The 13,287-nt window shown below is 39.5% G+C and overlaps 1 protein-coding gene across 3 annotated transcripts in view; it reads right to left on the bottom strand.

The window, feature by feature from the left end:
• gpc5c (glypican 5c) overlaps positions 1 to 12,925 on the bottom strand; it is a 112,740-nt gene extending 99,815 nt beyond the window's left edge. For 2 of the 3 annotated variants that reach the window (XM_034888005.1, XM_034888006.1), the window contains exon 1: positions 833 to 1,298. In XM_034888005.1, coding sequence (XP_034743896.1) covers positions 833 to 1,010 — 178 coding nt within the window. In that variant the 5' untranslated portion in view covers positions 1,011 to 1,298. Of the gene's footprint in view, positions 1 to 832; positions 1,299 to 12,904 lie in introns of those variants that run through there. The other variant, XM_034888007.1, reaches the window with a different exon arrangement.
• Between the last annotated feature and the right edge of the window lie 362 nt (positions 12,926 to 13,287).

The following is a 13,287-nucleotide window of genomic DNA, read 5'->3' as shown; positions in this document are numbered from 1 at the left end:
CACAGATCTTAAACCATACAAGACCTCTGTATTACAATTGTTCTAGCTCAAAACCCCTGTCTCAGCAGCGTGTGAATGTGCTGGGCAGCTCTCTCTATGAGGACATTCTTAAATGATTGTTACTCTAAACCAAACAGCCTGCTTGTATGCTAATCAGCTGGGTTGCAAATGAAGCTGCAAATTGTGGAGACCCATTGCATAGGGCCTAAAGCAACTTAAAGATGTAATGCTACCAATATCAAACCAATACTGAATTTTTCTAGATGTTCAGATGGTGCAACAATGGACCAGATAGGATGCCTGGAATTTAATAAAAATGGACTGACAAATGTGTTAAGACCCACTTGAAATACTTTAAGGTCATTCCAAATACTTTTTAGAATACAAACACAGCATAAGCAATAGCATTCCCAATACACATCGGGTAGATTTTATGGTCAACCCCTTTAAAAAGGTCTCCTCAATTAACATGACTAATAAGAGGAGAATTATATGACAAAAGTGAGGGCAGAAAGAAATATCTGTTCCGTAAATTTCAGCCTTTCACATCTCTTGCTGCTGTCACTTGAGAGGGCTTACTCCACTCAGAGTGCCGGACCCACGTGTGCTTTTGACAGAAGCACAGAATAGTTAGAAGCATTGGACGTAAATTAAAGGCCTTTTCTTTTTTTAAATGGAGGTAGTCATAACTGTAACACATTTACACATGGAAGCCTATTTGCTGAAATTGATATGAGTAGTTTAAGCTAGATGTGTGACCAGCTCTCTGGTGTTTGCAGTGCGCTTTAGCCAAAGTGCTCTACACTATGAGGTGCCAAACCCACTGGCTCACCTGTGCCAGGTGTCTCCGGAACGCGGTGCAGCGGCCCGACCTGCCGCAGCTGGAAAGCGGTCCTCACCTCATGACAGCTGTACGCGTCCGTGGCGATCACATTTGCCGCAAATATGACCGCTGACAAAATCCAAAAGGATCCGCAAGAGTTCACGCGTGGGCATATTCCTCGGGACATTGCCGCATCTCACACCAGGTATCCTTGTGGATAGCCTTCTGTAGCCTGGCTGCAAACTGTGGGACACTGTTGAAAATAGAAGGCACTCAAGTAGGCTACAACGACGCGACGACAAACGTGTCCGTCTGATTTTCACATAATTGGTTGGGAGGAGTGGGAGAGCCTCACATCAGAGGTTTGGGGTCTTCTCTTGGGCTGAGGAAGAGTGCTGTGGGCTGAAGCCAGTCTGTCCCGCGCTCAACACTTTGCAGTGGTCGGCTGTCTGCATGCCTGTTTCCAAAGCCTCGCGCACACTCCCCTCCCTTTCTGTTTACTTCAGCTAAGTGCCCCAAGTAAAACCCTCACTACATTATCCCTATAGGGACTGGCAGTGTATGTAGTCGTATAATATTATAAATCCTTAAAACTAAAACAATGCCCGTGGTATAATTAAAAAGTAAAATCTAATTAAGTTAAATATGGTCGTATATTTTACTTTGCCTTTGCATCTCAATTGCGCCTCGTTGTCATTTTGTAGGAAATGTTATACCTGAATATAAAACAGATGTCATGGCAAAAACTCACCTTTACCCTAAATATTTTTTAGTTTTTCTTTAGTGACACACAAACAGTCAGCGGCCATGATGAACATGCTGAGAGAGCACTAAGTTGTTATGTGGTCCCTCTTTTTATTATTACAATAATGAGTAAATGGATTGTAAGTGAATATATTTTGGTCTCTTTCAGACAGAAAATTGAATATTTGTATGGGGTAAAACAGGACAGATTTGGTTTAGTTTTTAGAGAATGGTGAGTTCTCAATGGTTGAGTTGCAACAATTCTGTGCTCAATGTTGCTAAAGCTGTATTGCAATACTTGGTAATATTATTATTATCATTTACATTAATGCCATCTACTGGTGAAAATGTTTGGTAACAAAGGTCATTTCTTTTCCAGACTGATTTAATTGTCCCAGTATTAGGCGTCCGGTACACTCAGAGTGAGCTTTGCAGTCTTTGATGGCAAGTGTTATACATACGTTTATGGTCTATCAAACAAGAACTCTTGGAGAGTTATAATAATCCAAAGAGATGATTTTGATCAATTTAAGATTTAAAATGTATGTCCCAACGCCGGAGGAAGGACCTGCCCCTGCAGACTATGAGATGATAAAAGACATATTACCAAATAACCAGACACATCATTATTAACAACTGACAGTTTAAGTGTTCTTTTTTTTTTTTTAAAGAAATTGTGTCTCCTCATTTCCAAATGTCACCTTACAGTGAACGGTTCCTTCTACACATTTCATGTTAAATACTACCCTCTCCTGGACAGACATGGTACTATATCACTGGTCAGATGTCCAATGTTGTATGATATCCCTTTTTCACAGCAGACATTTGGAAATGTCTCAGTAGGAAAAGCAGAGTTTATTTAATAACATTTGTGTTCAGTAGGTTATACTTATACTTAGTATATAAAACTAACTTTCTGTCATATTTGCTGAAACTGAACTTATATTTGAGTTGAATTACACGATGCAGGTAATTAAAAAACAAATCTGGCTCCTCTGGAACCACCTACAGCCTGTAGTGCGATTTGCAAAAATCCAGAACTGAACAGAACTGAGAACTGAGAGATTAGTCAAGTTTTTAATGTCAGCCATGCTTCTTCTGCTATGGCATGAAGTCAAAAAGATCTCCTGTGAAAAGGGTCCATAGGCTACTAAGAATTATTCAACCTGTTTTTAAAAATGTGCTACAGCAATGTTTCCCGAACTTAGGGTCGGGACCCAAAATGGGTCGCAGACCCGTCTTATTGGGTCGTCAATTGGCAGAGTAAAATGCATATCAATCTTATGTGAATGAGCGTTCTTTTTTGCTACACTGGTCTGTTCAGCTCAGATGCTGTGGGGTTTTTTCTCTCTCTCTCTTCTCCCTAACATGATCTTTGACTAAGCTATACTCCCCTCTGCTGTCCAAATTCATATTTTTTTGTCAGAAGTCTGTGATCTGTCAGTGTTGATATGACGTCCAAACGAAAATATAAGGACTACTTTATTAATGTTGGCTTAACCAAAACTATTCGGAATGGAGAAGAGAGGCCTCAGCGTGTTTTTTGTGGGGAAGTGCTCAGTAATGAGAGTTTTAAAATGAATAAAGTGGACAGACATCTTCTAACAAAACATTCACAGTATCGGGGAAAGTCCAAAGAATTTTTCCTTTGCAAAGGAGAATCCTTCAAGAAACAGTGTTTTGAGCGGAAAAGTAAGTCATTACATTTTTTCTGTTGGTGTACATTAGCATGTTAAATATTATTTTTGTGTGTCAGTGTAATTTGTGACGCCCTTGCTAGTTAGCTAACATGTCGTTGTTGGCCGCTATTGTCCGTCTGGCGGGCTTGTTACTAATGTGGATAAGGCAGCCAAGTGCGTATTTGACATTGTTTTTTGACGATAGAAGAGTGAGTAACGTGGATGTTGAGTTTGCATTATTCGAGCGTGTAAATCCCGGCGAAATGCAGCGTGAGAGACTAATGTAATGGGAACAAGTGAGAGTGGTCATTTTTAATGATTCTCCCTGTTATCTATCATGCATTCAAAGGGAACCGAGCAGTGGGTAACTCACCAGTGGGTGAGGTATCCTTTCCAAGCTGTGCCATCACTAGAGCTTGGCCTAAGCCAGACAGAGTTAGAGGCACTGGTCACACTGCAGGTAAGCAGTGCCAGTAAGATGTTATTTGAGACAACCACCCTGGCACAGTTTGGGATTTCTCATCTCCAGCAGGTGGAGTTCTCCTGCTTAGCTCAGAAAGCATTAGAGGTGTTGATTCAACTAAAACTACAGGAAACGTTTGACCTCTGTAATTGCAACAAAGGCAACTGTACCAAATATTAACAATGATTTTCTTGGGTGTTCAAATACTTATTTGCAGCTGTATCATACAAATAAATAGTTAAAAAATCATACATTGTGATTTCTGGATTTTTTTTTGATTATGTCTCTCACAGTGGACATGCACCTACGACGACAATTTCAGACCTCTCCATGATTTCCAAGTGGGAGAACTTGCAAAATTGCAGGGTGTTCAAATACTTATTTTCCTCACTGTACTTCATATACATTTAAATTCATGCTTTGTTCCGTCTTTTGTCCACAGTTTAAAAATGTAGATGTTACAATGATTCATGGTTAATTTTTGTAAATATGGGTCTCGGGGAGACACAAAATTTCTCTTTTGGGTCTTGAGCTGAAAAAGTTTGTGAACCACTGTGCTACAGAAATAAAGTATTAAGTTGTAATTAAGTTGTTTTGAGTTATTATGTATTGGGATGGGGCATATTTATTGCTCTTCTTCAAGTGGTTTGGAAGCAACATCAGCCAGGCTTGAGAGCCAGTCATTTAGAAATACATGAGAGGTAACACAAAAAAAAAAAAATCGAAGGCATGAGGTCTGAGCTTACAGGTAGCCTCCTCAAGTCCGTCTTGTCCACAGCTTTTAATGGTGGTGACCACAATGCCCCGAGAACAGGGAAGTTTCGTGAGGACACAACATAGACTAAATGTATAGTCATGAAAGGTCCCATGGCATGAAAATTTAACTTTATGAGTTTTTTTTAACATTAATATGCGTTCCCGAGCCTGCCTAGTGGCTAGAAATGGCGATAGGTGTAAACCAAGGCCTGGGTATCCTGCTCTGCCTTTAAGAAAATGAGAGGTCAAATGGGCCGATCTGGAATCTTGCTCCTTATGACCTCATACTACCTCCTTTCTCTCTGCTTTGCCCGCTAAGAGAATTTGGCCCACCCATGAGAGAGAGAGAGATCATGGCTTTCAAACGAGCAAAATGGCAGTTGGTCAAGGCCACAAAGTCTTTTCTTTCTCTTTAGGGATGGAGCAAAAAACTTGTCACTTTAAACATGTTCTGCACCTGAAAATGCTCATTTGTTACATTCTCTGTCTAAGATATTATTTTTGGCTGTTTGTACATAAAAAAATAAATGTTATGATTTTTCACACTTCTCTTACACTGACATGTTACCCGTAATAAGGACTCGTAACTTCTTGTCTTGTTTTGTGTTGCATGAATTCACAATACATTTAAATGACACAGAGTGGTGCGGACTGAATATGCAAGAATTAATTTATTTTCAATAGGAATACGAACAATATGAAAAAAGGAAAAAAATCAACTGAGGAATACCAACTGAAAAAGTGCTGGACGCCACTCTTCTTTTAAGCTTTAACCAGACTGATTGTCAGAGCATCCTGCTTTGTACCACGGGTGATTTGAAGAGCTTGTAGAGCTGCAGTCACAGCTGAGTCTGGTTCTCTGCTGAGCTCCCTGATCCTCATCATTCAGGACTGCAGTAATGACTGAGGGTTCAGCTGGGGGAGTCATGGGAAGTAGTGGAGATGTCCTTTTAGCAAAGTCGGCCTTTGGTGCAGGCTGCTCAGCTGGTTCAATCAAGCTGATTGTCAAACCATCCAGGACAATAGTGATGGTGGGAGGTTTGTCAGCAGGGGTCAGGGTGGATGTAAGGCTAAAGCACCAACAGAGTCTGGTTCTCTGGTGATCTCCTGCTCAAATCCTCATCATTCAGGGCTGATGTAGTCACTGTGGGTTCAGCAGGAGGAGTCAGAGGGGGTGGAGGAGCTGTAGCCACGGGAGATTTTAGGCTGGGCGTAGAGGGAGAATCCTCTATTTTTATCCCACCCAATTCAGAAGATTCAGAGCTAGGAGTCAGGAAAGCGTGTGGAGGAGACAAGTTTCCATCCAGTGAGTGGGTGCTCAGTGGCAAGGCTCAGAGGAAGTAGTGTTGATGACACCTCAGCAAAATCTGTCTCAGGGGTAAACTGCTCCGCTGGTTAAATCTGTCTTTTTGTCAAACCCTCATGAATGACAGTGATGGCAAGAGTTTCACCAGTAGGTGAACAATCAGGCGAAAATGGCAGAGCTGGAACCATGCACTAGCAGAGTCGGCTTTTAGGCGGGGCATAGATGGAGATGCTACTGTTTCATCCAAGAAAATATTAGCAGCAGGTTCAACCTTGGGAGTCAGAGGAGTAGGTGGAGGAGACAAAAGAGAAAATTCTGGATCTTGGATTGGTTCTCCATCTTCCTGCAGACCAGGTTCCTCATTCAAATCTCCAGCCTGGTGGTTTAATTGTTTTTGGTGCTTGAATTTGCAGGCACATGGGTATCGGTCTGAGGCTGAAACAGCACAAGGACCTCGTTGCATCAGCAAAATTGTTCATCACCTGGGCTGCAAAGCAGTTAAGCCTCCCCAGGACGTCTTGAGGGTACATCTGCCTAACCATTTTCTGAATAGACAGGACCATGCTGTCTCTGATGGAGCAGGAGAAGTTGACCCGATGATGCACAGTGGACACAGCAGTGGACACCCGGTCCAAAACAAACTTTGTGACACCAACAGCCATTTTATTGAGCTGCCGGGAGGGCATGTTGAGGCAGGTGCTTGGATGAGGTAACCAAAAGCCCTGCAAGACCTTTGGAACCACTTCCACCACATTTCCTTGGCCAAGCAGGTTGGAGCTGCGGGCCGACTGCAGCTGCTGTGTCAGGCTCCTGCCGTACTCCTTAGCCAAATTAATAAGCTTTGGATGTTGAAAAAAAAAGAGGGATGTCTTCTGGCGACTTGAGTAGCCTTCTGGCTTCAAACTCAATGCCCCTCATTGTCATGCTGTTGTTCACCTCCCACACAAGCATGAGCAGAGGCTTGGTGTCTTCATCAGAAAAGCCCTCCAATTCAAACTTGTCCTTGTATCTTTTCATTGCTCTACCAGCAAGTCTGTCATATCTTCAACAATCATCTTAGATGGGATGCACTTTTCCCGCTGAAGCCTCAAAAGTTCAATCACTAATGCAATCTTGGAGTTGTAAGCCTTCATATGCCAGCAGAGCTGCAAAGCGCGCTCTTATGGGCGGGTGGAACAGCACCCTGATGGGTCTGTTGATGCCTCTGCTTCCTTCAATGAACTACATTTCTGTGTTGTTGCTGTACATAAACATGAAAAATGGGCTGAAGTTTCAAAGTGACAATGAAAATTTTCCATCCATTTTTAACAATAGACTGGAGAGTAGAGAGTACTTCTGTACAGTAGGGGTGGAAAAATAAAAATTAATACAGCATAGTATCCCAATATTTTCAGTGGCAATACTGTATTGATACACAGGCGCCAAGTATCATTAAAATTGCAACAAATGATATTTAAAGATTAAAAACTTTATTTACTTTAAAATTATATAAATATTTATTTTGTACAAGAGGGAGTGCAGGTGCAAGAGAAAAGAGGTAGGGCCATAAAAAACGAAAAATGTCTACATGCATAGCAATATGTAGAGTCCATCATGACAGAATACTCAAGCTGGGGATGAAGATTATAGCCGTTTGGCCTGAAGCTCCGTCTCCTGTCCCCTATCAAAATAGTTGAATATATTCAAGTTGTGCTGTCCTGGTAGCTACATCATTCTTGGACTTGCGGATATCTGTAGAAAGATGTACAGTAAACATAGGAAACCTCTACAACATTTGTTTACTTATAGTGGTATGCATGAGTTTACACACCAGTGCTAAAGTTGACTCAAAAGAGGAATTAAAACAAAACATCTTTTGGAAATTGATCTTAATCCCTTAATTCAAAAGAAAGTAAGACTTAGAATTAGGAATCCAACCTTTAAGGACACAAATTTTCTCTGTTAATAAATAATGTATTATAATCTATAATCTATATAATCTGATAATTTTATCAGGATGCATAGTATCCTGATTCATGACATAACTGGCCTTTAAAAATAGAAATCAGCCTGCCTCTATTGGAATTTATCATAGGGGTGTCTATACTTATGCCCCCTGTATTATTATTTATTTATTTTTAAATTTTTTGGGTGAATTATCTTTTTATTATTTATGGTATATTATTTATTTAAAAACAATTGTTGTGCTTAAAGGTTGGGTTTTTTCTATTATTTTAATTAAGGCAATGGATCAATTTCCAAAAGATGATTTTTTTTTTATTACTCTTTATAGTCAACTTCAGCATGGGTTCCTAAACTTATGCATACCACTGCATGCATGTATACCTGCATGCATTTCAAAATGTAGGCCAACTATGTACTTAAAAAGAAACAGAGCAATATTGGCACAAAAGAATTTTACAGCAGAGAGCACCATAGGACACACAGGAAACCTACAAGGAAACTGCAATTGCACTGCTTTGCAAATAGTAAGAACGTTCTTCATCACCAACCTGATGGTGCAGTACTTGAGCCACATGGATCCACTTGCTGTCCCCTTGGCTGTTCCTTTCTCTATCCATGTATGTTTCTCCCTCCTCACTCTCTTCTTCATGCTCTTCACCCTCTTCTTCCTCCTCCTCACCCTCTGGAATATCCCTCTCTGTGTCAGAGCCTTCACTTTCTTCACATGCCCTCTCTCCAAACTCCACCAACTTCTCTGGCTCTCCCTCTTCCTGCTCTTCAACCCCTTGATTGGTTTCTCTCACTGCTGTTTTTCTCACTTTTTGTTTACTGGGGTAAAAAAGGACACTATATCCCTTCCTCGTTTCATAACTATTAGAAGAAAAAAACAGAAGGTATGCATTACATTTCGTGCCTAACCATATGTTTGACTTAACACGGGCATAAAGCCTGTCGATTACTTTATACTAATTTGTTATCGCAATGCAACAGCAAAGACGGATGAAGTTAGTGTTACCATCACAACACTGTGTAGACCGAGCAAGACACTGACATTTGGATATTCGCTTCTGCTTCGATGAGTTTGCTTAACTATGATTAAGTTGTAAACATATCGAGACCAGACATTCACTAACTTGATCTCATTCTCAGTGTGAGGAACAAAAGGAACACGGTTAGATGCAAGAACAGCTAGTCACTTACAAGATGAACTGGTTTTGCTTACCTTGGTCTCTTGCAACAGGAGAAATGGTAGCTTCTCTCTCTAAGAGTAGTGTCTCATTCACCAAGGAGCAGCACGACATGTGGGCGGGGCAGGCAGGCTACAGTGTTGGACGCGCCGCTCTAATTTACCCGTGTAGAACGTTGCATCGCACATTAGTTCCGCTTTTGGTGCTTACGTGTAAAATCACAACATTTTATATGATCCTCATGGGGGGGGCCACAGGGGAGGCCAGCGACATTTCCAGGGAGGCACGGGTCTCCCCAGGCCTCGGAGTAGAACCGCCACTGCTAACCGTCAAACATTTTCACACAAACTATGACAGTTCTTTCAATTATTTTGTGGTCAGTGTTTTTACATGATCTGGCATTTACAACTCCAACAATAACATTGCTGTTTTCAATCATTAGGGTTTATCTTTACAAACCATGTTGGTGTTTTTTTGGAGGGGGAGGTGACAACAACAATATTAAATACACAGCATTAAACTGAGTGTTATATTAATTCTACAGGACCCTATCTCTCGGGGAAATCTTGCAATTTTTCAGGGGATAATATGTTTTTTCCAACTCAATAACATCAATGTCCTCATTAATTAACTCTTTGAAGGAACCTGTTGTTTAATAATTATTTTAGTTACTAAACAGATTGAAAAAGGGATATTATTTTGGCGCTTGAAGATAATCATGCAGATGTTCGGGGCATTTTGCTCGATCACAACAAGGCATTTCTGCACCATTATTATTTCAGTTGTCCCTTGGTTAAAATTTAAGTTATAATCCCAAATCAAAGAAACACACAGTGTGCTGATTGTAGTTGGTCAGCAGAAGTCAAAAAGTACCTCAGTCATTAAGCATATACATTGTTTGCCTTCAAAAAAGGTTTTGTACCAAAAAGTATGGCAGCAGAAAATATTTTAAAGGCACTGGTGTTTATTTCTAAGCTCAATGTATCTGGGTGAGAGTGTTGCAGAGATGAGTTAATATCGAGGATGGATGACAGGACCTCACATGAAAGCCCACTGAGACACACAGCGTGGGATGGTAATTGTTTTACTTTTCCACTCCACGGCTTATTGGCTTCCAGAGAGGTCTCGCTTAATTGGCTAATAATTCAGTTTTTACATTTTTCATTAGTTTTTATATTTATTTTGTTTTGAGTTTTTGTTTTAACCCTTGTGTTGTCTTCACTTACAGGGCCCTCTAGTATCCCTCGGGTCAAATTGACCCCTGACTTATTTGGGGTTTTAAAAAGAATTCTGAAATAAAATTTTATTTCATAATCTATTAAGAAAAATTGTCTTTATCTCAATTTCAAACAATTGAGATGACATATATGTTTAGGGAATGCAATCAGTCTCTACTAGAACACAATTAAATTAAATAAAAATAGTGTCATATCCAGAAACATTTTCCGAATTGAGTCAGGATTACATGTTTATCACAGAAAATAAGGTAAGGCCGTCGATTTTCAGCTAGCCTCTGTAAAAATTTGACCATAATACCATCCAAGGGTTACATGAGAACCAAAGAATGTTTTTAAATTACATTTATTTAAAAATGTAATTGTGAACAAGTTGAATTGAGATTGCAGGCCTAGTGTTCAGAAGCCCCAACGTTGGAAGGTTATTGTTGGGGAACGTTTTTGTAATTAATGTTAAGTTAATAAAATGCCTGTTTTGTGTACAGTAAGTACATGTGAAGAGGTGTTGTCCTAAAAAAAAGCTACTTCACACTACAACTGACATACAAAAACATATTCCACACATGTCGACATGTACATCCACAGGATGCAATAAACATCCACTGTCAACATTAACACGCTGGATAAATGAAGGTCAAAGGTCGAAGGTTTCAAAAATGGGATTTTGGGATCATAGCAGATACACAGCAAATGTGTTGTCCATCTTTTAAATGAATACATGCATTTGGCAGGTGTCATAACCCACAATAACACAATAATGATCCAAAAAATAACCAAGTAAATAAAGGATATGCTTATTCGTCACTGTCATCACTAAAAGTGTTTATGTGAGTAGAAATACCAGACATAAATTACCATAAAAAGGAAGAAATAAGTAAAATATTGCAACCATAATCCCTTATAATAATCCTAGTAATAGTCATTATTGAAATCATCTAGAGGAAAAAGTAAAATAAATTCATTAAATAGGAAGGGAAGAGAAGGAAAGGGATGTATGTTGCTAGTAGAAATGTGTGTTGCGGTTTGGATGTAGTAATGCATGTGTGGAACAAGTGATCAAGTAGTCATGTAAGTGGTTTTAGCTTCTTCTAGATGGATTTAAGATGAGTTATGAATTTACTCCAGGTTTCATTTAGGGCAGATGTATTGTTTCTAATTTGGGCTGTTTTTTTTCTAATGAAAAATGTCTTAGAAGCAAGTTAATCCAATGAGGCAGATTTCCAATTTAGGAAAATGATTTTCTTGGCGATGGTCAGGGAATGCAATGGGTTTTGGTATTTGGTTGGGATGGTTACCTGAGTTACATCTCCCAGCAAGCACAGGGATTTAGACAGTGGGACTCTGCAGCCCAGGATGTTTGAGAGGTTTTCTATGACTGCTGTCCTCAGGGAATAAACTGGTTGGCGGGCCCAAGTGGCATAAAAATAATCATCTGCACTACCTAAAGTGCATTATGAACACATTTCTGTGTCGACCAATCCCATTTTGTGCCTTTTACTTTGGGTGTAATGTGTTCGATGAATGGTTTTGAATTGTATAAACTGGGAGTATGTGTTAGTGGTCATACAGAAAATGTTTTTATGGATTTGGTTCCAGAAGTCACAGTTGGGATGCAGATCCAAGTCACTTCCCCATTCTGTGATTGGAAGTGTTATGGAGATTTCTGACATAGATATACATTTATAAAGTTTTGAGATTTTTTTTTGAGTTTGTAATTTTAATAATTTCATGACTTAATGTTAAAGGTTGTAGCGAGTTGTTGGTTTTATTTTTATTTTTTTTTATTTAATTATGGATTTTAGTTGCTGATAGTGACAGAATTAATCTCTCCCAATCCCATACTTCTGGATGAGGGTGTTGAAGGATATGAGTCGGTTATTTTCAAATCAATTATGGAATTGAGATAGTCCCTTTTTCTTTGCCATGATGGAAAAAAGACTGCAGGAAGCCCAGATTATGCCAAAGTGGGGTGAATCTACATGGTGCTAGAGGTAACCTCCAGATTTTGTGAGATTTCAACCCGGCTGCCAGAGTTGATGAGATTGTAAAAAGTCCAGTTTCTGGATTGACTGCGTTGGGAAGGGCAGGTCTGCAAGTGAAGTGGTTTTAGATAATTGTTCTTCTAATTCTAGCCATGAATTGTTGTAATGTTCTCTTTGAGTGTTTAATGTTCAAAATCATTTGCTGCTCGGGGTGATGGGGAGTATAGTGAAAAAATAATAATTAATCTAAGGTAGAGTTTTCATTTTGACTGATGAGATTGAGCGGCAATGTGGTCCAACATTTATAATAACAGTACGCTAATTCCTTTGGAGCTTGGGGAAGAAGTATGGTGTAGCCTATTTTGGGAGCAAAAAATGAAGAATTTATATTATGCTATAAAGGGCAAGATACAAGATACCTATGCTGGAACAGCATGATGTGGTTGTTTGTTTAATAGGCTATATTTTATGGATGTACGGTTCTAAACATATGACACAGACTATAGCCAAGCAAGAAGAGCTAATGACTCAAATTATCCTAAAAGAAAACAAGCTGTAGTATACCTGACACAAAGTGACGTTTATTAAGCTTACCTGAGAAAGGTCTGAAGTCTGCGGATACCGCTATGAACCCACAACGTGATGCCACGATAACTAGCGTCTTTCACTTTAGCTAACGTTGCAGTTAGTTAGCTAGATAGATAATTAGTTAGCTAGCTAACTGCTACATTAGATAGCTAACTGCTACACAATTGTTGAGACTCTTTTTGGTGTTGCCAAATTACCTTAACATCCGAAATGAGTTGACTTGTGGGCATAAGTTTCCTACAAAAACGTGTGGTGTTAACGACGTTACGTTAAAAAATCGAACTAAAATGCTAGCTAGCCAGTTTTAAACTTGGACAAGTCTACCAGAATATGTGCCTTGCAAAGTCTTCCTTATGTTCTCAGTGTATGGCCGATCCCAGTTTCAGCGTTGAGTTATTGAATGCTCTTGAACATTTATTTTTGGATTTATAGGCTTGTGACGCTGATTCTTATTTTGCAACTAGGACATATTGGATTCAGATGGACGATTTTAGAAAAAAAGAAAAAAAGAAATGTCATTACCAACAGTGAGCTCTTTCTTTCTACATTTACTGTATGTTTTGTTTACTAGCCTACAGCA

Source organism: Etheostoma cragini, chromosome 12 (assembly GCF_013103735.1).
Source record: "Etheostoma cragini isolate CJK2018 chromosome 12, CSU_Ecrag_1.0, whole genome shotgun sequence".
Lineage (NCBI taxonomy): Eukaryota > Metazoa > Chordata > Actinopteri > Perciformes > Percidae > Etheostoma > Etheostoma cragini.
This window is presented reverse-complemented; position numbering and strand designations above follow the sequence as displayed.